General features: G+C 51.9%; 2 protein-coding genes across 6 annotated transcripts; one reads left to right on the top strand and one right to left on the bottom strand.

Moving 5' to 3' along the window:
• Positions 1-381: 381 nt before the first annotated feature.
• Positions 382-13,715, top strand: LOC121358837 (ninein-like protein). 5 transcript variants are annotated; one of them, XM_041477323.1, is made up of 15 exons: positions 382-517; positions 1,203-1,382; positions 1,813-1,999; positions 2,227-2,361; positions 2,440-2,577; positions 2,796-2,934; positions 3,982-4,092; positions 4,637-4,726; positions 5,173-5,181; positions 6,685-6,781; positions 7,349-7,416; positions 10,726-10,977; positions 12,003-12,215; positions 12,869-12,985; positions 13,078-13,715. In XM_041477323.1, exons 4-15 carry the CDS (start codon positions 2,294-2,296, stop codon positions 13,264-13,266), a joined length of 1,491 nt encoding a protein of 496 aa, XP_041333257.1. In that variant the 5' UTR covers positions 382-517; positions 1,203-1,382; positions 1,813-1,999; positions 2,227-2,293; the 3' UTR covers positions 13,267-13,715. The 5 variants fall into 5 exon arrangements, with proteins under 5 accessions (XP_041333257.1, XP_041333255.1, XP_041333254.1 ...); XM_041477321.1 differs by having other exon boundaries at positions 1,813-2,008; positions 2,225-2,361; XM_041477320.1 differs by having other exon boundaries at positions 1,813-2,048; positions 2,225-2,361.
• Positions 13,716-14,451: 736 nt separating this feature from the next.
• Positions 14,452-16,718, bottom strand: GINS1 (GINS complex subunit 1). The gene is made up of 7 exons (XM_041477053.1): positions 16,591-16,718; positions 16,447-16,511; positions 16,247-16,342; positions 15,866-15,956; positions 15,566-15,682; positions 15,124-15,198; positions 14,452-14,876 (listed from the first exon to the last, which is right to left on the bottom strand). Exons 1-7 carry the CDS (start codon positions 16,663-16,665, stop codon positions 14,808-14,810), a joined length of 588 nt encoding a protein of 195 aa, XP_041332987.1. The 5' UTR covers positions 16,666-16,718; the 3' UTR covers positions 14,452-14,807.
• Between the last annotated feature and the right edge of the window lie 9,818 nt (positions 16,719-26,536).

Genomic DNA, 26,536 nt, shown 5'->3' with positions numbered 1-26,536 from the left:
ATATTTGTATGTACCGATGAGATCCCCTCGCAGTCTCCTCTCCAGACTAAGCAGGCCCAGCCCCCTCACGGTTTCCTCATGAGAGGTGCGCCAGTCCCATCATCACCTCGGTCGCCCTCCGCTGCACCCTCTCCAGGAGCTCCTTGCCTTTTTGCCCTGAGGAGCCAGAACTGGACACGGCACTGCAGAAGGGGCTGAGTAAAGAGGCGGCATCAGCTCCCTCCGCCTCCTGCCGCTGCTCTTCCCAGCTCCCCCCGGGAATGCATCCAGGGCGCTAGACGGGGATGTGCGCGCGGCCTGCGCATGCGCGGGGCGTCGGGCCCGAACGGAGCCGAGAGCAGCCGGGCCGAGCCGAGCCGGGCCGATCTGGGCCGACGGTGCCTGCGTCCCCGCGGATGCATAGCCCCGTTTTCCACGGTATGTCAGTGTCTCTTAAGCAGCCAAGGCTCAGCAACTCCATGGGATGAGGTTTGTGAAAAGGATCCTGGTTGATGGCTTTGATCTGCAGCTCCATGAGGTGATTTCCACTAACCTCGCGTTAGTGTAATTAAGCAATTAAGTCCTTGCCAGTCCCCTACCCAGGACAGTTCGTTTGTGTTTGATGTTTTAAAACGATCCTGTAGGGAATCCAGACACGAGTACAGACATCACACACTTAAAAAGGTTTCTCCATCCATTTCCCTGTGTTCCCCCCGCCCCACCCCAAACAAAAAACCCAAAGCAAACCAAAAACAACAACAAAAAAGGAGGCTAAAGATCAGGATTTATTGAGAACAATTCAGGCCAAGATACTTTTTTTCACAAGTGGGTGATTCCATAGGATTCAGTCAGGCATCTGAGGGTGGTGATCTGGGGAGGGTTCTTCACTTGCAAGAGAGATTTTAGATATGGTCTGTACTGCAGCCACTGCATGGTGGCTGAAAGGCTCCTTTGGGCACCGCCTGAGTAGGAGCAATCCCTGCCTATGCGGTGTGGGATTGTAATGCAGAACAACAGGGGGCTGTTGAGCCTGGTCTTTTTGTGGCAGGGAGAGGGATGCACATCCTAGGAGAGGAAAAACATCACCCCAGTTCTCATATTGACTTCAGAAGTGCTGACGTCTCTGCACCTCGCATGTGACACAGATTGTCCTCTTTTTAGTGCATGAACAAGCTTCATCCATGTTTTTTTTTTGTTTGATGTAAAATCTTCTTTCTCCTTAGTGCATTCAGTTCCAAGGACTGGCAGTGCTTTTTGCTTTTGAAGTGACACCATGTGAATGTGCTAAGGGGGAAGTGAATCTCTGCTTACCTTGACACCCAGGACAGCTCAATCCAGGATCTTGAGAAAAAAAAAAAAAAAGAAAAGAAAAAAGAATCATTCTTTTGGCTTCAGACTTTGAGGTAACAGCTCTCTGAAGACAGGCTTCTTCCAAACCTGGTACAAAATTGGTGCTTTTGGAAATGTTGTGAGTTCTGTATCAGCTTCCTGGGTTCTGCTCTTTGGTCAAACAAAATGTTGGCTGTCAGTCCCCATCTGACAGTTCTCACAAGACCCTGTAAGTGATACAACTTTCAGTGCTGGTCTTTCTTTGGATGCTGGGTGTTGATGGGTCAGCAGGGAGACCAAACGGAATGGTCTGTGCCCCAGACCTGCTCTTGTAGCTGCCATGAGGGCAGCTCAGGACATCTCCCTCCTGGCAGCCTGGGGTTGTTTCTAAAATGTTCTTCAGTATTGATTTGGTCTCTGAAGTTTGCCTTTGGTATTGAAGACCAACAGTTTTCTTCTGCCAGTTTGGCCCCACTGACTTATTCCTGCTGGTTTTTTCCTCAGCATCAGAGGGCAGCGCTCAGGGAAGCAGCAGCCTGTCCTTCTGGCCAAGCTACCTGGGCCCACATCACTTCTCCAGCCTCAGCAAAGACACTGGATTTGCCAAGCCTCAACTTGTCATTGCCAGCTGAGCCCTGGAAGAACTCAGAGGAGATCCTCAGGGTCCCTGGTTCTGCCTGGATCGGTGGTGGTGGGTGAAGTGAGCAACTGCCCAGGGCAGGAGAAGCACTTGCAGCCAGGTTCAGGATGGGTTTGGTCACCCCAGGGTTGGGGGAATGTGGGGTTGGATGTGATCTAGGCTTATCTGTGAGATGGGGGGCATCCCTGAAAGACTGGAGGGTGGTCAGATGGTGTAAGAGCAATCCTGTTGGAATTGTTAGAAGAGGGAGAAAGTGATCTCAGTCTGTTCTTGCAGAGGCGGAGCAGCAGCACGGAGCAGCAGGTGAGCCTGGCAGGGCTGCCTGCAGCTTGGGACAACACACTCATGGTCCCCAGGAGTGGTCTCCAGCATGCAGCTGGCACCTCCTACAGATACAAACTGCAGTGCCTCTGGTAAGGGCTCTGCTCCCTGTGAGGGCCTTCTGTGGGCTGCCTGAGGGGGTCTTCACACCCTGCTCACTGTGTCTGCAGGACCCAGGTGAGGCAGATCGCCCGGGAGAGGGACAAGGCGCGGCTCAGTTTGGAGAAGGCAGAGAGACACTGCCTGCAGCTGGGCAGGGAGCTGGATGAGCAGTACATCACTCTTGAGCACACCCAGAGCAAGCTCAGGTAGAAGGGGTTCTTTTGGTGGGGTGGAGAAAATGTGCTTACACATCCCTTTTGAATCTCCCACTTGTTTTGCCAATGTGTCAGTGGCAGGAAAGTCCTTGAAGACCCCTCTCCACCCCTATGATCTCAGCATCCTTCCAACAAAGCTCTCATCTCCTGTTTGTGGCCATCCAGGAACACACTCTGTCTGTCCCAACCATGTTGCTTTTCTTCCCCAGGAATTTTCAGGCAGAAATAGAGGTAAAAGAGCTGCTTTTGCAGCAAGCAGTGAGTCACCAGGCGAAGCTGGAGGCTGCTGCACAGCTCCTCCAGGGCAAAGAGGCCAACCTGCAAGGGAGACTGAACCATGTGATGAATGTAAGTACCACTGCCTTGGATGAAACACCTTCGCTCTTTCAGAGGTGGCAAAGCGGAGGTGGTGACAAATATAGATGGTTCACTTTGTTCTTGTTGGGAAGAGCAGGAATTTTATGGAGAAGAATCAGCCACATCCATACAGTTGTATTAAATACAGAACTTGTTACCTTGCCATGCCATTACTAAACTGCTGTGTTGCCTGTTGGCAGTGGTTTGGCCCTTGGTAACACCTGAAAACACAATGACCAAAGCTAAAACTGTGCCAGGGACCATGTCAAAGGCAGAGATGATGGTGTCTGCATGCCTGGGATTACCCCAGCTCTGGTCAGTGTAAAAGTACAGATGGAGATAGCTCAGGACTTGCTGCCTTTGTTAACTGTGAGGAAACTACAATTTTGGGGTGCAGAGGTAGAGATGATTCTGTGGGGCTGTCTTGCTCTTATTGTGCAAAACCCACTCCTGTCCTTTGGAGTCCATGTGGTATCAGTAAGGTGCTGCCCTGTCGTGGTTTAGGAATGATGCTCCCCAATTTAGCTGCTTGCTCACTCCCTCATCCCACTTTTCAGTGGATGGAGAGGAGAATGGGAGGCACAAAAGGCAAAGACCATGGGTTTAAATAAGAACAACTTAATGGAAACAGCAGTGAGATAAGAAACAACCAGTGACAGCAACAATATTAACAACAAAAGTCTACAAAAGAGAGGGTGATTTACATGCCAAATGCTCATTGCAGAGCAGCCACGTTTTCTCTGGAAGGCATCTCCTTCTCGCTGGAACTGAGAGAGAGTGCCTTCCCTCTGTCCCCAGTGAACGAGGTGGTACAGAATAACATCTGGGCCTTAGCCACATCCCCTCCTGGTTACTGCAAAAATCAACCCTGTCCTGGCTAAAACCAGGCCATGTCCAGGGTCTCCTGGGAGCTGTGCTGTGTTTGGCCTGCTGATATTCCAGTTGTTTTACAGCTCCCTGCTGAGGACTTGTGGCTGATAAACCCATCCTGCCATGTCAGGACCCACTGCATCAGGGAAATCTCCATTTTATCTGCAGGAGAACACACAGCTACAAAATAAGGTCACAGAGATGGCTGAGAAACTGTCAGCCTCTGAGGAAATGGTGTTGGAGCTGCAAAAAGAACTCAACCACATTGTGAAGGATAAGGTAACCTTTCCTTGTTGCAACCAAATAAGAACTTTTCAGGAATTCATAAAAAGTTGATCTTGCATATTTTGTTCAGTTGCTATGGTCTCCCCCTGTGTGAGCTCTCCTGTGCTTTAATGACAACCTGGAAGCTGGGGAGAAAAAAAAAAAAAAAGGTGTGAGGAAATTTTCCAGTTGCAGAGAATTCTGCAAATCTGCAGTCTTCAAGGGAAAACTTATAGAGTTCGGTTTCCAGGAAAGTTCTATTTTTCACTACTATTGAAGTAAAGGGCTTGTTTTAGTATCTTCCAGTCCTAAAATTAATCTGGGGAAAGAAGTGAATCTGTGATCTTGTTAGACAGGAAAGCCTGCCTGTAGTTTGGTGTCTCACACGTGGAGAAAATTGTTTTTCCTCCTCTTTCGGACCCATGCCACAGGTAATGGGCCCCTTAGGGAGCCTTCTGTTGAATGTATGGTTGTAGCCCCATGACCCCAGTGATTTAGTAGAGCTTTTGACTCTCCATTTGGAGATGACTTTCCTGATGAGAAGTGTTTCTTTGTGCAGCTGGAGCAGGGGGAGCCCCACAGCCCAGAGTTCCTGAAGCAGAGCGAGCGCTTTGCCGAGATTGTCCTGGAGTACGAGCGGCAGTGCCAGGTACGTGTGGGCAGCACTGCGGGTGTCACAGCGCTGCTCTCTGCAGCACATCTCTTGGCCACTTGGGCCTGAGGGAGTGCAAGGAGGCAGACCTGACCATGGGGCAGAGGGATCCCTCTTACCTTGATAGAATCCTGTCTCCTCACTCCTGAAGCCCTCCATGGGTTGTTTGCCTTGCTAGGATTTTGGCAGGAGAGAATAGGGGTGGATCATAAATTCCTTCCTGCTTGTAGCCATGAACTATTTTGTTAGGGAACCATGTACCTCTGTTGTTAAGGACAGACCCTGGGCTCTGTTGGGTTTCTTCTTGAGCACAAGGAGAAAGCTGTTCTCCTGATTTGGAAACCGTATTTACAGCTAAAGTCTTCTATCTTTTTGTTTATCCCTTCCTTCTTGCTTCCACTTAAAAAAACCCTAAAAATCTTGTTGCTGCTGAACTCGGCTAGAGAGTCAAGGTAAGCCAGTCCAGATATCTGGTGTGTGTGTGGTCCAAGAATTGGTGCTGTGTGTATTGTAACTCCTGCAGGGTGCTGTGCTCCTTCCCAGAGCTTGAGGCTCTCTGAGGCATGAGCACAAACTCTGTTTCCCTTCTCCCATTTTTAATGTGTATATCTTGCATTTTTAACTTGTGTATCTTTAACTCATGCTGGGTGCTCTGTTCTTTGAGTCTTGTGCTTGTCACATTGCCTTTTTGTTCCCATGTGCTGTGTGGGTGGCTGGGGAGCACCCCTCAGCAGGGACAGGGACAGTCACATCCCCCCAGCAAGGGCTGAAATGCAGACTTTCAGCAAAGCCATTCTGTAGATGCATCAGGCAGCCCTTTTCCAAGCTGTAATTAAAGGCAAACATTCTGAAGCACTCTCCAGTGCAACATTGCTCCAGGTGGCACCAGCGGGTTGAATATGCTCGGTGCTGCAATTTTTCCTCTCATTGAGCAGCCCCAGAGTTGTCCACAAGAATGCTGATGGATGGAAAGGTTTGACCTTCAGGCTTCACCTGCCCCTGTGAAGGCACCCACTGGGGTTTATCCTTTACACTCGTTGAATGCTCTCAGCCCCCCATTTCCTGTCTAGAATGGAGATGAAACAAACCGGGTTTGCATTTGTCTACATCTGCTCAGTAATATTTGTTAACTGGAAGTGTCCTAGTTCATAGTCTCTTGCAGCACATCAGTTTCCTGGATGGCAGGATATGGGATATAATTGGATTTCTGCTCAAAGTGAACAGTCCAGCATGCCTTGTACGCTGTTGCTTCCAGTACAGGATAGAGGATGTGAAGTGAAGCAAACAGCTGCCCATCTTCAGACACCTCCATGGAAGTGGCTCATTGCACTGGTGTGGTGGCTCATGACTTGGTGTTCAGCTCTGGCACTCCTTGCTGATGGAGATGGGATAAACTCCCGTGCTGGCCTTGGGGTGTCTCTGGCACCAGGAGACCAGCAGGACTGCTGTGCTTCCCATGGGATCAGCACCTTCTTCCCTTGTTTTATTACTTCTGCAACCTGGAAAAGTTCATTCCCAGAGGCCTGTGGGCTTTGCTTCACTGTGAATCCTGCTGGTTGCCTTCTCTGCACAGAGTAGTGCTTGTTAGCTAGCCCATATGCCCACTAGAGAGCCTTGAGGATGTAAACACAAACCCCTGGGCTTGTGCTGAGATCATGATGTTTCCTTCTTCTGGGCTGTATTCTACCAATGGTTATTTAGGTCAGGAGGGTCTCAGGAGGCCCAGCCCCCTGAGGTGTTGGCAATCCCCCTGGTTTTGTGTGCTTTTGCATTCAGGCGCCGTTGCTTTGTGTAGTGATGGTGGTCTTGGAAATCTGGGGTTATATTTCTTCTTTGGCTCCTCCAAATTCTCTGATGTCTTCCTTTGTTTGGGAAGGCTCTGCTGGGGCTGAGGGAGGCCCTACCAGGAGCTTTGGAGGAGCTTTGTCCTGTGTCCTGAGCAGTGTTTGTTTCAGGTGCTGTACGAGCAGAACGGAGTGCTGCGAAGGGAGCTGCAAAGGCTGCGCCTCCAGCTGCAGGAGAGCAGGGCTGAGGGAGGGCTGCCAGCAGCAGGTAACGTGCAGGAGGGCTCAGTGCCCATCCTCTCAGTAACAACAAAATTCCCTCTCATCCAAGTCTGCATGGGAGTGTGGGGAGGCTTGTTGTGCCTGAACTACTGCTGCCAGTTCTGATACTGAGTAGTCATGGGTGAGAAGAAGGAGAAGATGGGTGGTGGGGAGGAGGGAGATGGAGGAGAGGAGGGTTTTCTAACTTGAGAGCTGCTGATGGAACCTGTGAACTAGGCAGCTGTGGGTGAACTGGCAGATTTTCAGTGTTGAAGATGCTGAGGAAACAATGCAATACAGAGGAAGTAGCCCCAAACTGTGGGTTGGAAAATTCAAGTTGAGCATTAGATAAAAGCTTCTGGTCAAGAGGGGTGATGCAGCCCTGGGACAGGCTGCCAGATAGATGGGGAATGTTCATCTTTTGGGGTGGTAAGCAACCCCCCAAATCCCTTATGGACTGGATGAAGCTGCAGCCATCCTGATCGGTCCTGTCTTGTAGGCCTCCCCTCACAGGGCTCCTCTCTGCCATCGTACCCCTCTCCAAGACTTCTTGTTCCTAATTCTGTGTTTACAGAAATGTCACTCCCAGTGGAGCAGCTCCAAGAGCAGCTGCAGGACCTGAAGGTGCAGCTGGAAACCAAGGTGAGTGGGGTGGGGGATGTCCTCATGGCTTGGTAAGCACAGCTGCTACAGTGTGACTGATGAGACATCTGCTCCTGTAGGGTTGCTGGAGAGAGAGTTCATGCCAGGGAGCAGGGGGGTGCCTCGTCACTCTTGTGGGGCTACTTCTTGTGCTTCTCCAGCTTGTCTTTGTTGGAGGGTTTGGAGCCTTTGCCTCACTGGCTGGCAAAGGCTCTGTGGAAATCACTGTCACCTTGTGAAATGTTTGTGTGGGAGATCACTCAGTGTTGTCACAGTAAAACCAGGCACAGGACCAAGAGGAGAAGCAGCCAGGTGTTTCCTGATGGTAGGGGCTGTATCAGAGCCTGTCACCCTTGGCTTGCAGCACACTTCTAACCTGCCTGCTCTGAGGTGACAATGTGAGCCCAGTCTCCTCTTCAGACAGCTGTGAATGCTCATGTTTCCACATTTACTCAGTTTCCACATTTACTCCTTTTGCTGCTGAACTGAGAGGTCAGTGGTGCTTGCTGGGTTTTGTGCTGCAGCACTGCAAGAGAAAATCCTAAACTGCCACACAGGTGACAGAACAGTTCAAGGAGCACAAAGCTGCCTACAGATCTTCTGCCTGCTTGATAGTCCTGCCTTTGTGCACATCAAATCCTGGAGTTTCTGGTGTTCACAGGGGAGTTGTGGGGAGCAGCAGCTTCTCACCCCCACATCCTGCAGATTCAGTGAAGCTGAGGGCTCTGCTGTTGGAAGCGACAAGGAGTCTGAAGAGCTGTCCTCTGGGGGAAAATGAACTGTCCTCTTAAGACTCAGATGAGCAGGTAGTCCAAAATCTTATGTTGCAATTCCAACACTGAAGGAACAGAGAGGAAATGAACAATTGTATGATGGACACACAAGTGCAAGCAGTGCAGATGTTTGTTGTAACAAATGGCCTGTTCACTCTAGAAGCTGGAGGCAAAGTGGAAAGCATTTGTCAGGGAGAAATGGAATCTTGATAGACAAGAGGATGTGATTGGGAAGGAGGCAGAGTTAAATGCCTTCAAAGAGCAAACATCTCAGAACATAGACCTGACCTGCAGGGCAAGAAGAGAAGGAAGAAAGCTCTGTGAGACAGTGGTGTAACAGCATAGGAGGAAACCTGACATTCAGGCTGTCAATACAGAGCTGAAGAGGAAGAGGAACAGGTTGAAACTGGAGCTGTTGCAGCTCAGTGTCAAAGGTGTCATGCAGTACTTGGAAAATGAACCCAGAGCTCAAGAGAGTGTCAGGTTTGAGTGCAAAGGTAGTTTGAAGATCCAGCATGCTGCTGCAAAGAAAAAGCGGATGCCTTGTGAGACACAAGGCTGCTTAACACCATGATGGTGCTGAAGGCTGTAACAGCAGCTATGTTCTCTTGGATATTCCAACAGCAACTTTGTTCTGCTGCTCTCATGAAGTGGACTGTGAACTAGGATACTTCCAATTAAAAAATATTACTGAGCACATGCAGACAAATGCAAAAGCTATAATATGTCTTTTACTGATGATGGGAGTGTGGTCAGGGAGCTGGGATGTGCTCCTATGGCTGTGGCTGACTGCACACTCATCTCCTCTGCCTTGGACATGGATGTTGGAGATGCCACAGGAAGCACAGCATGTGAATTCAATGTAAAATTCCCAAAAGCAGCTGCACTGAGGTGAGCAAACACCACGTAGCCCATGGACTAGTCCTTGTGCTTCAAGAAGAGAGGAAGAACTTCCTCACACAGCTCCACTGCGTGCCACAGGCACTGCCACAAACTGCAGTGCTGCCCTCCCTGCCAGGATGGATGGTCTGTTATCCTGTGCCCTCCCTTGAGGAATTTGGGTCCTACATGGCTCTGGTGTTTAGCAGCAGTTGTTGGATAGGACTGTCCAACACAGGACTAAGCTTCATTCCCACAAGTGCCAGTATTCATGGCTTCCTGGGAGACTGGGAGTACCAACAGAAGTGAAAGAGTAATGATGCCACCTTGGATCTGGGGTCACAGCTTTGTGTCCAGCGCTGTAAAATCACAGAGGCCTCACAAACAAGCTGATTTCTCCTGCTTTATTGCAGTTGAGGGGTTGGCCTCACCACCTGTTACCCTGTAATGAAGTCTTGGTGTGTCTTGATGAGTCAAATCACTTGTATCCACAGGACTGCCAAATAATTTCAGCCAGCTGGAAGCCACATAAATTCAGTCTGATGCTCTTTGTCCTTATTCCCCTTTATTTCCCTTCCCTTGAAGACCTGCTCCGTCTCTACTCTTGTCTCTTGATTGTCCTCACATGTTTTGCCTGAGTTATGGGAAGGTTTTTTCCTCAGTTTTCCTTAGTCCTTAGCTGCCATTGAAAACCAAATTGGAAGAGATCAGGGAGCCAGCACAGAATGCCAGAGTAAATGGGGCTTGTGCATGGTTTTCTCGCTCTGCTGTCTCTCCCTGCACAGGAGACCTGTGCTGGCTGCTGGAGAACAGCTTGCTGAAGAGTTAACATAGGATGGATTTCTTCCTTAGGAAGCTGTAGATAGGTACTGGGGTCACTCACTGAACCATAAATCTGGGGAGAGACAGGTTTCTGGTGTGGATGATCCCAGTCTGCTAAACTGTCCCTCCCAGTGTTCTTCACTCCTTGGTTTTAGGTCTCTGACAGCTTTGGATGTCCCCACACTGTCTGCCCTGGGCTGGGCTGAGCTGAGTCACCTGCTGGGGCACAGGCCCCTGACTCACTCCTGCATCAAGTCAGGGCCATATCTGTTTTGGCTTGGCTTTGCTTCATGTTGCAGGGCAAAACCAGATGTGGGACTACCCAAAACGGGGCTCTCCTCTGAGGGGCTGTGCTTTGCTGCTCTCTGGTCTGAAGCTGATCCTATCCCTCTTCCCAGCAGGAAAAACGGGAGTGAGTTGGGTAGAGAGAAGCTGGAGGAGCTGGCTGAAATAGCAGAGTTAACAGCTTTGGTAAGAAGCCATTAACCCTAACTGCCAGACTCTTGGCTGAAGGATTTAGAAGGACAAAAACTGCACGTGTTCATAGAGAAGAGCAAAAATCTTTGTTTCAAACATTCAAACCTAGTCTTCATTTGAAGAACCAGCTTCATCTTTTAACTTGTAAAGAAGTGAAAACTTGTGTGACATTGAAAGTCTTACAGAAGGGGAAAGTCTTTAATGACTTAATGAACTTTCACTACTTTCACTCTTTCTCCCTGAGATTTGTCTCACTCCCAGTCTCAAACCCACATGGCTCAGTCAGTCTTTGTTTCCTCTGTTCCCACCCCAAGCCTCCTGTGCATGATTTGTTGTGTCTTTTCTCCACCTTTTCCAGAGTGATAAGGGCAAGGAGGAGCTCTCTCACCCAGATGTCAAGAGGCCTCAGCTGGGCTGTGAACCCCCTGAGCACAAGGCTGGTCACAGCGATGGCCCTGGCACTGCCCAGCTGCAGAGCCAGAGCCTTCTGGAGGCCGAGTGGCTACGAGGGGCAGAGACTGCTGCAGGGCTGGAGCACCACCAGAGGCATGCAGCATGCTGGATGGAGATGGAGCTGCTCCAACAGCAGCTCCAGGCCTCGCAGGAAAAGGCGAGTGTCCTTCATTCAATAGCAGGCTGCTGAGTGGACTCTGTGATCTTGGTATTGTCCTGCCTGGGGCTGTGCTGGACACCCTCCCCGGGCAGGTAAAAGATGTCCTCTTTCTCTTTGTGGGGGACAAAGGATTCTCCCTCCTGCTCAGATACAGCTGAAGCCAGTTCAGGTGCAGCTGGGGAGAGGTCCTTGCTTGCCTGTCCCTGTGATACCCCCTGTCCTTGTCCTGTGCAGGCTGGCTGGGCAGAGGGGATGGGGGCTGAGTGGAGGTGGGTCACACAGGGGTGCCAGGAGCTGTGGTTCCCCATGGCTCAGCTGACAGAGGAGCTGGAGCAGTGGTAGCGTTGGATAAGGGTTGGGAAGGGATGACAGCAGCCAGACAGGGCTTGTTGAGGGATGGGAAATGAGGTGGTCAGAGCATATTAATGTGGATCACCAGGACAGAGGGAGGAAAGCCAATGTGAGAAACCTTCCAATGTGTTAATATTCCTCTCCTGCATTCTGCCCTGAGGACTGGCTTTCCAAAGTACAGCTTACCCATGCCAGCCATCCCTAGGCAGCCCTAATGCAAAGTTGGACCAGATCTGCTTCTCATTACCCGTTTTGCCCTTTGCTGGTGACAGGAAGCAGAGGACAGGACAGGACATTGAGTACATCACAGCTAGCATGGGATGTATCCAAGAATCCAAGTCAGCAGCCCTCTCTGTCTCTTGCTCTTGTGGCCCTTGGTCCTGGGACTCCCTCCCAGAGAATCCCTCCAGCAACTCCTGCTCCTCACTACTCAGCAAGGGTAACATCTCTCAGCAAAGGGTCCCTGTGTCTCCTCCTGCAGCTCTCTCACTCCCTTGCTTTGCAGGCTGCCCAGTGAGCACCACTGCCGTGGTCCTGCAGCTCTGCTGTGCCTGTGCAGGGGTGAGAGCTGAAGGCACTATCTAACCTTTCCTTTCCCCAAAAACACAGCCTGGGCCTGTCCTGTTGTTGGCTCAAAGCTGTAACCAGCTGACAACCTTTCTGTGTTACAGCTTTTGGAAGCCAAAGCCAGCCTGAGCCTGACCCAGGCCCAGCACGCTCTGCAGTTGCAGCAGGCCAAGGCCCAGATAAACAACATGGTGCCAAAGAAACAGTTTGAGCAGCTGCAAAACACCTTGAGAGAGGAACAGTGCAAGACTCAGCAGCTCAAGGAAAGCCTCCAGCTACAGGCTGAGCAAACATGCAGGCAGCTGGTCAGGACCCAGGTAAGCAGGGAGCTCAGTCAGGAGCTCAGTCAAGGGTACTGCGAAGGGAACACTGCTGTCCTGGCAACATGTAAGGCAGCTGTGACTGAAGCCACCAGAGGTGTGGGTGGGAGATGGTAGATCTAAAGAACCCGCATGGAAAATGCACTTGCCTTCAAATTTAGCTGCAACTTTAATTCTTCATGAATCCTTCAGTCACCAGCCTGCACTCAAACAGGTGGATTTACCTCTAGGGCACTGAGCAACCAGGTGTTGGGTTTTTGTGAGTTTGTCTTCTGGGCAAAGATAGGACAAATTATAACCTAAGGAATTATAATGATCAGGCACAAGGACTGCATCCAAGGAGACTCCCTGAGCTCTCCTGGACATGGCTGGGAGAGGGGAGGCCAATGGCTTCTTTTTATAGAAAACACTGCTGGAAAATCTGTGCCTTGTCCTAAAACTGGTTGGGTGCAGACCTAGGAAAGGCTGTACTGCTCTAGACATCTGTCCCACTGCTCTTTGTATCCTGCACCTCTGAGGAACCCCCCTGCTGTGCCTCAAGGAGCATGAGGGTCCATGAACAGGGCCTTGGGGAAATGTACAATCCAGGGTTGCCAGAGGCCAGGAGAGTGCTGGGACAACCCACAGATAGACTTTCTTGCCCACTGTAGGAGGAACACGAGCAGCTGCTGCAGGCAGCTGTGGAGCAGGCAGAGGGGCTGGAACAGAGTCTGAGGAATGCTGAAGCTGTGCTGGCAGAGAGGGCAGCTCAGCTCGGAGATGCCCAGGTGAGTGCCAGAGGGGCTGGTGCTGTGTGTCCCTGCCCATCTGGTACCCCTGCAGGGGATGCTGAACCTGAAGCCTCCTGTCCCTGCTTTAGGCCCAACTCTCCAGGAACAAACTATTGATTGAAGAGCTCCGTGGAGAAAACAGGAGGTTTGCAATGGCCCTGCAGTCTGCTGAGCTGAAGCAGAAGAGCATGGAGGAGAAGAACCAGCTGTTGGAGGAACAAGCCTCAGCTCTGAAGCAGCTTATTGGAAAAATCACACCAGCATCTCTGAATGGGTGATGGGACATCTGCAGTGGCAGCCCCTGGTCCTGGCTGGGGCTGGTCAGGTGCAGAATGGGAGATATGGCTCGGTTGGGAAATCAGCCTTGTCCTCTCTGGTCTTGCCAGAATTTTCCTGTGCAGAAAATACCAAATGGGAAGCTAAGAGTCCTTTGAGGAAACTGGTCTTGTGGATAGCTGAGTTTTCCAACTGAAAGCAGCAGCCTTGGTGCCTTTCTCAACAGCAGTGTGCTGTTATGTCATGTGTCTCAGGGCAGCCAGCTCACAGGATTTTCTTTGGCAGTGTTTGGTAGTGATGCAGGTGCTCCCTCTCTGCAGAAGGTCGATGTTGGAGCCACAGTTACATCTCGAAAGCCAGGGCAGAAAGGCTTGCAGGACCCTGTGCTTGGTCACTCCAAGCAGGAAAGAAAGCTGAGTTGTGGCATTAAAAAGTTTATAATGTTACAGCACCTCCTGCTGTTCCCAGTCTGCTCTGTATTTCAGTCACCTTCCCCAACTGCTCTGAACATTTATTCCCAACAGCTGCTCCTACAGCCTGAGCCTAGGATCCAAAACCAACCAGATTGTTGCCTCTGCAGTGAGCAGGACAGAGCAATGCTGTAATGCCCCAGGCATTTATCCTGTTCCTGCATTCTTCCCCAGCTCTTTGCTTTTTCAGCTCCAGTCTGAGATGGGGGCTAAGCAAACCTCTAGTCTTACCTAGGGCTGATGTTCTTGCAAGTGTTTTCCCAGACAGTGCAAGAGCTGAGGAGCTCCAATAGGAAAACCAGACAGGGAAAGCAGCTCTTCAGCTTTGTTCTGGTTTTGTGCTAACCAGAATCCTTAAAACTCTCTCCTCCCTTTCCCACCCCAAACTGCCAGACCAATGCTCTGGGATAAGAGATTCTTCACAGGAACAGAGGCACAGGCCAAGCACACTGGGAAAAACCCAGGCCCACAACCCAGACTGCAATGATCATTCACACAGCACCTCAAGAAACAACATTTATGGGTCTCTGATGGGGACAAGGCTTCATGTGTAATCCTGGAAAGAACCTTGTGCAGCCTTATCTGAGTTCCACTGAGATACTTAAATAACCATCACACTGCAGGGTCAGGATGGGTTTGGCTGGAGAGCCAGATCACAGTGCTGAATGAACACCACATTAACTCTTAAAAACCCAAGAGACTGAGGCTGAAGGAGTTCTTTATTTTGCAATCATGAAGTTTTCCTGGCTTCTAGAACACAGTCAGTTGGTGTCTTACATGCACAGTGTGAACAAAGAACTACTCCAAACAAAAATGCATTCACAAACCCTGGGTGTAGCTGTGGGGCTGGGATAATGCCCCCCCACTATCCTGGAGTCCCAGGATTGCTCTATTACTGGCTTGCACCCTTTGCTCATGAAGAGCTGTGGTTTTAAGGCATCAAAGGCTGTTAGGAGGAGTGGCGGGGTGCCACTGCAGAAATACTGAGTTGTCTGAAGTCCTGCACACACGAGAGCTCAGTCCCCATCGTGGGCAGGTCACCAAGCAAGAGCTGTCCCTCTTGTCCTGCACACTTAGGACAGAACGTGCTCCAGGATTCCTTGTCTGATCAACTGCTCACATTTCCAGCGGGGTAAAAAGTGCTGCACAGAAACACAGAAAAACCCTTCTTGAATTTGTTGCTGCACACAACCAGCTGTTTGTTGTGCTGTACATCCAGAGCCTCGTGGCACCAGATCAGGCAGAGCTGCACTCAGGACCAAGCAGACAGCACATGCAAGGAACTGTGTGTGCAGGGACGGGGACATGCTGCAAGGCCAGCATAAGCAGGGGGATGTCATGGGAGTGAAAGGGAAGGAAGAGAACAGACCACACTCCTGCCACAGGTACCTGGCTGTTCTTCTTCAACAGGATGGTAGTGCCATCATCAATCTCAAACTCTCCATGGTCTTTTAAACACCGCACCTGCAAAGTGGAAACAAAGCTCTGTAAGAGTCCAATGAAAACCAGCCCCTCCAGGTAACAGTCCTTGGCATGGGAACGTGGTTTCTAATTGGTCTGGTTAGTTAAGTTTCTGCAAAAAGCTGCAAACTGGATAACCTGCCCCACCACAAACTCCCTGCTGACTGGAAGTGCCATCTCTCAACATACTTTGTGCTCTCAGTAGGAGTAAAATGCTGGCAGGCAGAGTAAAACACAGAAACCTATGAAAGCTCTGGAACTCTGAAAGGTTTTGCTTGATGAACTGACTTGGGGTGGGGATGAAATGCTCAGAAAGAGATAGTCATGGAAATGTTTATTCATGGATAGAAGCCAGAAATCTGGCACTTACTTCAATGTACAAGCTTTTAGGAGGCTTGATGTCCTGTGTGAGGTCCAGCCCCTCCTCTCCTCCTACTGACCTCATGTAGGTAGCCAGAGACTTTTTGTACCGATTGAACCACTCCACCTGTGGGCATTAACAGGGTTGTACCCACAGACAATGAATACACACAAGTAAGTATTTACAGAAAGACAGGTTAAATGTCATGTTTATAGTGAGGGGAAGACTACCCTATTTTGATTGTACTAAATAATCCATCAGGAGGAATATGTGGGAAGAGGGGAAGAGTTTGAAACGAGGCTGACTCACTTCCTCAGCTGACATATGGAACTGGATGGTGCTGGGCAGAACGCTGCCATACTCCCACCTCAGTGCTCGGATCCGTAGCAACCGGTCATACCTAGGGGAAGAAATGGGGCAAACCCAACACCTCTGCTGAGGTGAGTGCTGGCAACATCCCCAGGCCACAGCAGTGACATCCACTAATGTAAACTTTTAAAGAGCAGGAGCAAGCAGAGCCTTCTCTTTGCGGTGATATCAGCAACGAACACAAGGAGAACCAGCTCCACAGCTGCGTTGCTGCCCGTGGAAAAGCCACCTGCCCGGGCCGAGAGTCCCGACACCCTTCCCCTGGGGACGCTGTGCCGGCAGGGATGGACCCAGGGGAGCGGCCGTCCCCGCCGCACTCACAGGTAGGCCAGGAGGCAGCGCTGGTTCCGGAGCAGGCAGCAGTGCCGGAACCGGATGAGGAAAATCAGGTCCGTCCGTCCCGCCTTCGCTTCGGACCTGGGGGATGAGGGGAGGGAGAAAGAGGAGTAGGAGGAGAGCTGCGGGCCGGGGAGCGCCGCCCGTGCCGTGCGGGACGCGCCGGGAGCAGGCGCGCAACTCACACATCCGCCTGGTTCCGCTCGTACAGCACCCGCATCTCCTCCAGCGCCTGCCGCATCTCCTCCGTCTGCAACAGCGGGCACAGTCAGTGAGCGCGGGCCGCCGGCGGGGCCCACCCCGGTGTTCCCGGTGTTCCCGGTGCTCACCCGGAAGGGCGGGAGGTGCCCGCCGGCGGCGCGGTGCAGCTCCCGCACCAGCTCCATGCCCCGCTCCGCCGCCATCGCGCCCGGCCGCGCGCGCGGGAAACCCGCCCGCGCACCAGCCAATGGCGGCAGGGGCGGGGGAGACGGCAGCCAATGGGACGCGAGAGGCGGAGCTTAGGGACGGGACCACGCCTCCCCGCGGGCCCCGCCCCCGCCGCTCCCTGCGCTGAGCCGCGCCGCGGGTGACAGCGCTGCGGGTGTCGGCCGCCGCCGGTGACATCCTTGGGGTCACGCTGGGAGCCCCCGAGGGGCTGCAGCAAAAACTGGAATTTCTACCGCACACTCTAGCAAACCTGTTTCCCCCAGTTCTCTGTGTCGTTCGCGGGCTGCCGCTCCGCGCTGCCTCTGGCAGGCTCCTCCCCATACTCCGCCAGCCCTTCCCAGCGCATTTGTCCCTTTTGACAGCCTTCCAACCCGAAGCATGCCAAAAGTAAAGGGAGAAAAAGAAAAAAAGAGATGGTACTTTTGTGGATGGGATGGGAATTTTTTAGCACTCGAAGCCCTGGATCGAGATTCAATAACCCAGGACTACAGCTTGTCCTGCTCCAGGATTTTTTTTTTCCTTTGGCCATGTGTTTCTTATGGTTACTAGACATAAACAGCGAGCAGCGTTTCCTGTGCAACTGCGGTCCAGACTGGAAGAGTGGGGAGAGCGCGGTGGGGCTGAGACCCTCTCTGGCCCGTGTGCCATCTCTGGCCCGTGTGCCATCTCTGGCTCGTGTGCCCGAGCTCGTGCTGCTCGTGCTCGGGACGATGTGGCACCCGCACAGCTGAGCAGGGACCGCGACTGACTCTGGCAGGAGTGTTTTAATGATCCCAACCACTGCTGTACTGGGGGTTTTAGGCATGGAAACGTCCAGAAATGCTCCAGTCTGCCAGCTGGAGATGGGCTCCTGGGGGTCTGCAAGGACCCCTCCCCTCCCTCCCTCCCTGCCAGCCCGGGGCCCCGCGGAGCTGCGGGGCTGAGGAAGGCGCTGCGGGGCTGAGGAAAGCGCTGCGGGGCGGAGGAAGGCGCTGCGGGGCTGAGGAAAGCGCTGCGGGGCTGAGGAAGGCGCTGCGGGGCTGAGGAGAGAGCTGCGGGGCTGACGAGAGCGCTGCGGGACTGAGGAAGGCGCTGCGGGGCTGAGGAAGGAGCTGCGGGGCGGAGGTAGGCGCTGCGGAGCGCCGGGGGTCCCCGGAGCGCTGCCACTGCAGGAGCCGCACGGCTGGCTCGGCATTAATCATCGCCTTCTGCCGTGATAATGGCCCATCCGAGCCAGGAGAGATAATAGCAATAAACAGACATCCCGAATGCCAATTGTCCCTGCTGAAAATTGGTTGTTGCCTCTTGCCGAGGGATAGAAATATAGCTGCGCCTTGATTGAAAAATTCCGGGAAAGCTGCCTTATCTTATTGCTTTGCCAGATTAAAAAAGCCTCATACATAAAAATAGACCAAATGAATGAAGAATTTACAAACATCTATATTTTGTGTTAGGAATTGTGTTAAAATTAGGAAAACAGCTGAAGACACTGATTTATACAACTGTGACTATTTCAGGCAATGAAGGTTTACATATCACAGTTTAACAAGATAAAAGATCTCCCACAAAATACATAGATGACAGACAACTCATCTGAATTTGACATAATACAGCATCAAGTACACATGTAATGTGATGAACAGTGCCAGGTCATTCCCCAGTTAGGTAACATACAACCTCTTGAATAAGGCAATTCAAATATAACTCTTAATTCAAATCACAACATACCCAGGCAGCATGCAGGGAAAAGTCATTTATTTTGTATATTGAAATGACACAACTTGCAACATGTTTCCATTTTATGTAGTTAGAGCAACAGGATATAAACCATTCAAATAATATATATATATTTATATATATCTCAAGTCAACAGTTGTCTTTACTGGAATAAAGATTATCTGTTTTTGGTAAAAATAAAACTATTTGAATTCACTAATTAACAAAATGCACAGTGATCAGAAACCCAATTCTTCTCACCATTGTCTTCCCTGGCTCGCTTGCGTTTCCCTGTGACGCAGCAGCGCGCAGCCCCGGATTCAGAGAGCCCAGAGGAACAAAGACTCCCATGCTCCCCACGGCTGCAGAGTGCCACCCACGCCCCACGGACAGCAGTCCTCCCGTCACACCCATCACACCCTATGGCTTGGAAACTGCTTTTCCCACCTCCCTTCCCAATAAAACACTTACACACGTGCCTGACCTTGGGGGAGTCAAAAGTTGAATCGCTTGTGGAAACACATTCAGTGGAACAGGGCTTTTATTCCTTTTTTACCAATTAATTCCTCCAGACCTTTATGACCAAGACATTTAAGAAATTGTGAATCTGCTCAGAAGGGAAAGAAATCTGAGCCAAAAATCTCTTTGAAGTGGTGGAGCCTAACAGACATGGCTGAGGATTTATTTCCTCCGCAGCAGACCTGGGGATCACAGAAGATAATGAAGGCTTTCCCTAGTATTGAAAAGTCATTTCAAAAGGGAGAAATGAAGACGGGAAAGATTTTTTTCCACAATAAAAAATAAAATAGTCATTTCTCAAAGGCTAATCTAGGCAGCTTCTCCATGGTAAAAGGCTGTACTTCCCCCTGTTTTAACTGGATACCTGCAGGGATGGATCCTCTTGCTAAAGTGTCCCCTGGTGGCTGGCTGTCCCCTGCCCTGTCCCCACGTGAGGAAGGGGACAGGTCTGGATGCCAGCAGGATTCCCTGTGCCATGGGTTCAGGGCTGCCGGCAGGAGTGTGGAGGGAATGGCTTTGGACTGAAGCCTCACAAAGCTCTGGGTGAGGGTTCCCCATGTGCCACAGGGCCTATTGAGGGCTAATAAATAAATCATGCCCATAAATAATGAAGAGGCTGAGATTGGATGCAAGGGGATCCAAATGTCCCAAGCCTGGGGATGGGATTCTCGGGAGATTTCTCTCCTTTGGGTAAGCTACACAGCAGCCACAGCAGCAGCAGCAGCAGCCAAGGTCTTCCTGCTGGACAGCTGTCCCAGGCTTCAAACCCCATCTGTCAGCCAGAGGAACTACGGGAGAAACCGGATTTTCAGAGTGATTGTTACTGGATCCTGTTTATCACCTTTGCAGAGTTGTCTCATGCCTCCCTACTACTCTATTTACTGGTCTAGTAAAAAATCATTGGAATATTTCTTTGCCCTTAAAGATACAAAAAAAAAAAATCTTCAAAAGATATGGGGAGAAAGGTCCTTTCACAATGACATTCAGAGCAAAAAAGAGAAACGACATCTTACAGATCATTAGAGAGCTATCTTTGGCAGAATATTTAAAATAAATTATTTTTACAAATATTTTCTGCAGTCATATATTTATTTTGAATAGTTCACTTTCAGCTATAGGGTTCACTACTCTCTATTGATAGGAAAACACCACAAATATAAAAATATATGAGCTCAGCACAACTTTTAGGCTACCACGACTGTGTCCAATAATTTCAAAAGTTGTAGATCGATACCACGGAAAATATGAAACAGGTTTTCTAAGAGCGTGTGTCGGGTTAAAAGGTCACAGCTCGCGGCTGCTGTAAAACACCCCAGGGAGGGCGGCTGGCTTGGCGCGGGAAGCAGCTGGAGAAGCCGGATGCTCGGAGCCAGTCTCTGCCCTCACCGGCCATCTTCCCACGGGGAATCGTGTCTCTCGGACCCCTAAGGCTTAGAGATGTCCTGCTGGGTGGTGGCTGCGGGCTGGGGAGCAGGTGGGTGACACCGGGCGTGCTGCCAGCTCCCGACGGATCCGGCCGTGCCCGGCCCTGTGCCGTGCCCCGGGAGAAGCTCAAGCGCGGCCGCTCTCGCTCCCAAAGCCGCCCCCTTTCACCTTCGTGCGGGGAAAAGCACCGAGGGAGCCGCAGCACCGTGGCCAGACCTTGCCCCAGACCGTGTCCAGAGCCCAGCAGGATGGGGACTCTGCTGGGAGCCCCGAGGCCGAGCCGTGGTGGCCCAAAAAGGGGCCTTGCCTGGTCCCAATCTCCCCCTGCAGCGCGTGCCACCGAGTCCACCAAACATTTAGATTTACATATTTTGCTTTGTTTATACAGCATGTACAGAATATACAGCATCGGACAATTATTTCCCAGTAGACTGGAAGTGTCTCCCAAGATGACCTCTTTTATCAACAAATATATATATAAATTGACAGTAATAAAAGAGTCGTACCAACAAATATTATGGCTTTTCAAATAGTGTAGCTGCATTGTGCCATTGAATTTGTGAGGAACTGTGACAGAGACAGAGAGACTGGGGGGGCTCCAGCTGCTGAGCCTGGGGGTGACCCTCAGCTTGGGGCACAAGCTGGGGCAGGGCCAGCTCATGGCGCCAAGCACGGCGCAGGTGGCAGAGGGAAGGTGGAGTTCAATTTATGACCCATGCTCTGGTTTCTGTCTCCAGGCAAACCAGCTCTCCTGCAAGCTCTCAGCCCAGCTTTGGAATAATTTGGCTCTGTCCAGCTGGGGTCTGCCTGCCCTGGCCCTGCTGGGGGGACCAGGGGGCTGGTTGGGCTGTCAGAGATCTCTCTCTCCCTCTCTGTCTCTCTGTCAAGGTTTGCACAAGACGTCTGTCTGCCCCAGAGTGCCTTGTGGTTGTGAGGGGGGACACACACAGGGTGATGGGTGACAGGATGACGGTGGCAGGTGGCTTTGGGTGCGTCAGGAAGGGTGGTCACAGCCTCCTCCCTGCCTGCCTGCCCCGTGCTGCTGCGGGGACAACGGGGAGCTCCCCCGGGCTGCTGAGCAGGGGCACATTGGTGGCTGCCAGAGATGGGTGGCTGTCACAGGAGAGCAGGAAAGTGAGAGCCATTCTTTCTGGAGCACATACAAAATTCCAGAGGACAACTTGCCTTGGCAGTGCTGTCCCCAGCCACCACCCTGCCTCCCCTCATGGCTGCATCCAGCCACCAGCTGTCCCCAGCACTTCTCAGGCCCAGGAGCCACTTTGAGCTCCTGCCCTCTTGCATCCCACTGTTCCAGGGGACCCTTGTTGTGGGGAGTGTCCAGAAATCCTGGGACAGGCTGTGCAGGCAGCTCCCTGCCCGAGTGTCCCTCCTCTCCTGAGAGGGACAGTGGGAAGAGCTGCTGACATGGATTACATCTCTGCCAAGAAAGATGTGTTTCTTTCTGAGATGGTTTCTCTAGAAGGAGGAGCAGCCATTCAAGTGTGCAGAAATTACTTTTGAGAACTGGAGTGGTCATTCAAGCATCAAGATAATTGGGCCACTTCATTATAGCAGAAAATAAGTGATGGATCTAAATTACCCCTACTGTAGGGGTTTTTAACTAATTCCCATCTCATTTATCTCTCCTTTGGAATATTATGGCCCCTCCTTGCAGGCCCCTCTGGCTGATGGTCCCAGAAGGAAGCCCAGGTGTCTCCTTTGGCTGTGCCTGCAGGATGCTGAGCAGCGAGCAGCCCCTCCCTCCTGGCAGCGATGTGGGGAGCGAGTACCGTGGGGAACCTGCTGCCTTTGAGATGGGGGAGGTTTCCCAAGGACTGCCTGGCACTCTGACTGCTTTTCTCTGGGAATATCCTGTGGGCTTGTATTTGGGGTGGGAGGTGGAATGTGGTCTGTCTACTCCACGTCCTCTTCTCGCTTGATTAGCAGTGATGTTCTCACGTGGTGAACACCGGCTGTGCCAGAGACCTCTCCGGGCAGCCTGGAGACAGCAGGATGGACAAAGATGCCCACCACTGCTGAGTGGTCTTCAGGAAGTTCGTCATTTGGATTTTACAAACTCATGCCAGTTTTCTTGGCACAGAGACCCAGGACACAAAGGGCTGCATTTCACGAAACCCTGCGTGTTGTGGGCCTTGCCAGCATGGCTGTGTGTCTTCCAGCAGGAGCTAAGAATCCTAGGAGAATTCACCACCTTCTGCCCTTCATCCACAAATAAAACTGCTGGATTGCTGAGCAATGTCCTCAACAGGTAGTCTTGAGAGCTGGACTGTGTGCAGAGCTGTGCCTCCTAATGCTTAATGCATGATGGAAAGAAGAAGTAGGACAAGTATTGTCAGGGAAAAAATAAATAACATTTTCCTCCTTGCTAACACAGTGCCTGTAATGTAAGAGATATTATTGCCATCTTTTGCTCTCTAGAGCTGCTGAAAATAGTGTGTGTTTCCTGATTAAAGAGCAAGACAAGCAGGGCTCCTGCAAGGCTCCCTGCATGGGCACATTTTTCTCAAGAGCTTGCAAGATGAAGGAGGCAACATGGGGCAAGCAAATGAAGACACAAACAGGCATGAGTTTGTTCTCATTTGAGCAGGGGAGTTCAGCCAAGGGCCAGCTCATCACAGCTCCTACTGCAAGGCAGGGCAGGGCACAGGGCTGGAGCTGAAGCCAAGGGAGGCATCTCGGCATTACATGAAACAAGGAAAAATCCACTTGTGCACCTCCCTACGTCCCTGGGAGTCACAAAGCTACTGGTTTGTGAAACTTTTCATTGATGTTCCCAAACAAGCTCTGGGACACATTTGCACCGCCAGGATCCAGCCTGGCCCGTGCCAGCACAGCAATTTAATGGGGACTTGGAAATTCTGCATGTTTCTAAGTGTCTCTGCAAAGCAGCTCATCTGCCAGGATCCCATATTTCTGTGAGTGAGGAGCCTGCCAGGGGCTGTGGGCTGGGGCACAGGGGCACACACTGCTGGGGATGGCAGTGCCATGGACAGGCAATTTCCATCAGGAAAGAAGAGCAAGGCTGTGTTCCATGTAGGTCTCATCCTCCCATCTGTGAAGAGACTCCTCTGAGCTGGAAGAAATGGAGGAGAAATAAATCCCACCTCCACAAAGAGGTCGGGAGGTGCAGGGAGAGAGCCCTGTGGCAGTCTCCCACATGCTTCAAGGGTTTAGGAGCTCCAAGTGTGGATAAGCATCCCAAGCCATTGCACTTGCTCTACTTCAGCTGCCCATTTCAAGCAAGGGCAGGAAAGCCTTGAACCCCCAGCTAAAGCAAACTACTTTGTTTTGGAAGCATAGAGGATGTTTGGGTTGGGGGCTGGAGTTGGAGCATCTGTGGGACTTGATAATGGTGGAAATTCAGCAAAAAAATCTTCCACAGACTAATGAGTGAAGGACAGTGGCACAATAAAAACTGTGCCTGTGGGTAGTGGCTGTGACGGTGCCTGGGTGATGAGCAGGAGGGTTCGTGGGGTTTGTGTGGAAGTTTGCCTGCTCCTTGGTTTGTGGGGGCTCAGGTCCATGACGTGGGGTGGTTCATCTTTGCCTTGGGACACAAAGAGCAAGGCTGAGCTAACAAGTGCTGCTGTTCAGTGCAGTGAGAAAGGAAATCTGTCCCACACAGGAAACCCCCAGCTGTGGGGCACGAGGGAGGGACAGAGGATGTTCCTCTGCAGGGAGCTTGGGAGAAGATGGAACGTGAAGAGGCTTCACAGGGGAGGCAAGCACAGAGCAAGCTGCAGGCTGGATTGTCACTGAGTGTAGATTTTGGGACCTTGAGATGGCTCGAGGCAGAATGTGGAGGACCCTGGCATCAGGTGGGGTCACTAATGGTGGGTCACTAATGGTCCTTCCCATTGCCACCTGAACTGGGCTGGGGCTGTGTACTGGAGGGGCAGAAAGCTTTTCTGGTGCAGAGCACCTGGCCAAGAGCTGTTTTGACTCAAAGAGATAAAAACACTGTCTGGGGTTGGTGCCCATGGACAGCCAAAGGAGCTGGGGGCTGTGCTGAGTCTGTGCAGAAGTCCAGGTGCATGCCCGTGCCCGTGGCAGCCAGGGCAGGGGACATGCTGTGGCAGTGCTTGAACGAGGTTTGCAGGTCTGGCTGGGAGCCCTTGGCACTTGTCCCTTCCCCATGCCCTGGGTGCTGGGCATCCCACTGGCACACCCAGCTCCAGCAGTGCTCCACAGCACCTGCTGTGGCAACCCTGGGTGCCCCAGTGCCCTCTGCCACACTTGTGGTGAGGGCAGCCCCAAGCTGGCATTCCCTTTGGGAAAGGGGAGGGAGCCAAGGGAGGGTGCAGAGCCTGCAGGAGAGGGTGGTGAACCACCCTGGGGGCACTGAGTGCCAGGGGCAGGACTGGCCGTTCTCGAGATGCTCCAGAGGGAGAGCAAGGCCCTGTGGAGACTCCTTGGATGCTCTGAGGAGCATCCCACTGGCAGAAAATCCTGCTGGTAGCAGCAAGCTCCTGCCTGTCTTTGCTGATAACAGCTCCTACTTGGCCAGGCAGGCCCCTTTCCCTTGCAGTGTCCCTTCCCTCCGTGTGAGGGGTGCTGCTGGCTGGCAAGAGGTCCTTGGCACCTCCAGTTCCAACAGCAGAAAGGCTCAAGTCCTTAAAAGGTGAGGAATCTCACTGTATTTATTGTCCCTTTTTGCAAGAATACGGACGCCTCTGGATGCTTTCCTGTGCAAGTCAATTTTTTACAGGATAAACAAGCTTTTCCACAGCTGTGCTGAGCACATGTACAGGCATCAGTAGTTGGTCATTGCATGCTCAGAGAGGCCAGAGAGGTTCCTGGTGCTCTGCAAACACATTTCTCCAGGTGGGCTTGGGCGCCAAAGCTTACAGAAAATAATGCAAGGCTTTGTCCTGGAATTACACCGTCCAGCATTAAGTTTTCCTCACTTTCTGGCTATGCTCAGCTCTGTCCCTCCAGGAATGTAGTTGAACTTCCTCCTGAGTTATGTATATGGCCACCAGCGCTGACGATTCTTACCCGAGAATTTAAAAATAGCTGTAACAATAACACAGGGGCTCTGCTTCCCCAGTCCCTGCCCGCAGCAGAAATAGTGCAGCGAGTTCACAGCCAGGCTCATGACCACGGCGGGCTCCAGGCCTCCCTTCTCCCCTCTGTCCTTCCAGGGAGCAGGGATGAAGATGCACAAGCGAGCCTTGCGATCGCCCCTCGCCCCAGAGGCACCGCAGGCTGCCTGCACGGGGTGACACAGGGACAGGAGCCTTGTTGGCTGGAGATGAGGGGTTCACAGCTTGGGATTGAGCAGTTCCTGTGCTGCCCTGGCACAGCCGGGGTGGGCTCAGCCACGAGGCACTGCAGATCTGCGGCTCTTTCCTGTTTTCTTGCGCCTTCTCCGAGTGTCCAGGCTGTGACTGGGATTTGCCTCCACGCCCGCTGAGCCCTGAAGAGCTGGCAGGATGGTTTGTCCAAGATGGTTGGGGCTGTCACTAGTGTGTTCCTTCTGCTTGTCCCCATGTGCTTAGCAGTGGCCTGTGGAGTTATTTGGGTGTCTGCTGTCTCTGAATGTCCTTTGGACATGTGCTGCATCCTTTTCCATGGAAAGGTTTGCCTTTGGCTGGTGGGGTGATGAGAGGGGGTGAGAGCAAATGGGGCAGGGAAATGGATGGAGGCCAAGGGCTTGAACTGCTGCTTCTGGCAACATCCATAAGCCCAGGCCTTTATCAGAGGTGCTCCATGCTCTCCCCGTGCAGGCAAGGGTGGGGAGGCTGGACAAGGAAGAGATGGGAGAGTTCTGGATCAGACAGGGGATCCAGAACTGTGACAAGGCGTGACTGTGCCAGGGATGGGCTTCCTCCTGCTGCCTTCCAGCACTGCCAGCCAGTGTCTTCTTGGGGAGGGCAGTTCTCTTCTGCCTTTGGAGTGTGGTTTGAAGAGGAGACTGTGCAGAAGAGCAGGCCTGGCACCCTTGGGAACACCGCTTCCCCTGGCTGCTCCCCCGTGACCCCTCCACCAGCACACATCACACTGTGCACAGCCTTGTTGAAGATGCCCAAAAGCACACAGCTGGCAGAGAGAAACTGCGTGAACATGGCTGGTGTTCAGCCTGTGATTTAGGCCTTGTCCTAAGCAAGCACTGCTCCATCATTCCCTTTGGAAAGCTCTGTGAGCAGAAGAGTTATTTGCTGTCTGCTAACCTGAGTGGCCACA

Source organism: Pyrgilauda ruficollis, unplaced genomic scaffold (assembly GCF_017590135.1).
Source record: "Pyrgilauda ruficollis isolate IOZ18807 unplaced genomic scaffold, ASM1759013v1 scaffold4, whole genome shotgun sequence".
NCBI classification, from domain to species: domain Eukaryota; kingdom Metazoa; phylum Chordata; class Aves; order Passeriformes; family Passeridae; genus Pyrgilauda; species Pyrgilauda ruficollis.
Note: the sequence above shows the minus strand (reverse complement) of the source record. Positions and strands in the feature narration are given on the sequence as shown.

What these genes read in the sequence shown, in the direction of transcription:
- GINS1 (XM_041477053.1), bottom strand. Translation starts at nt 16,665, where the DNA reads ATGGCGGCGGAGCGGGGCATGGAGCTGGTGCGGGAGCTGCACCGCGCC. An exon ending in GAGCGGAACCAGGCGGATGT is followed by an intron (nt 16,343 to 16,446) that starts GTGAGTTGCGCG and finishes CTCATCCCCCAG; the next exon opens with GTCCGAAGCGAAGGCGGGAC. An exon ending in TCCATATGTCAGCTGAGGAA is followed by an intron (nt 15,683 to 15,865) that starts GTGAGTCAGCCT and finishes TAATGCCCACAG; the next exon opens with GTGGAGTGGTTCAATCGGTA.
- LOC121358837 (XM_041477323.1), top strand. Translation starts at nt 2,294, where the DNA reads ATGGTCCCCAGGAGTGGTCTCCAGCATGCAGCTGGCACCTCCTACAGA. An exon ending in AGGTGCAGCTGGAAACCAAG is followed by an intron (nt 7,417 to 10,725) that starts GTGAGTGGGGTG and finishes CACCTTTTCCAG; the next exon opens with AGTGATAAGGGCAAGGAGGA. An exon ending in GGCAGCTGGTCAGGACCCAG is followed by an intron (nt 12,216 to 12,868) that starts GTAAGCAGGGAG and finishes TGCCCACTGTAG; the next exon opens with GAGGAACACGAGCAGCTGCT.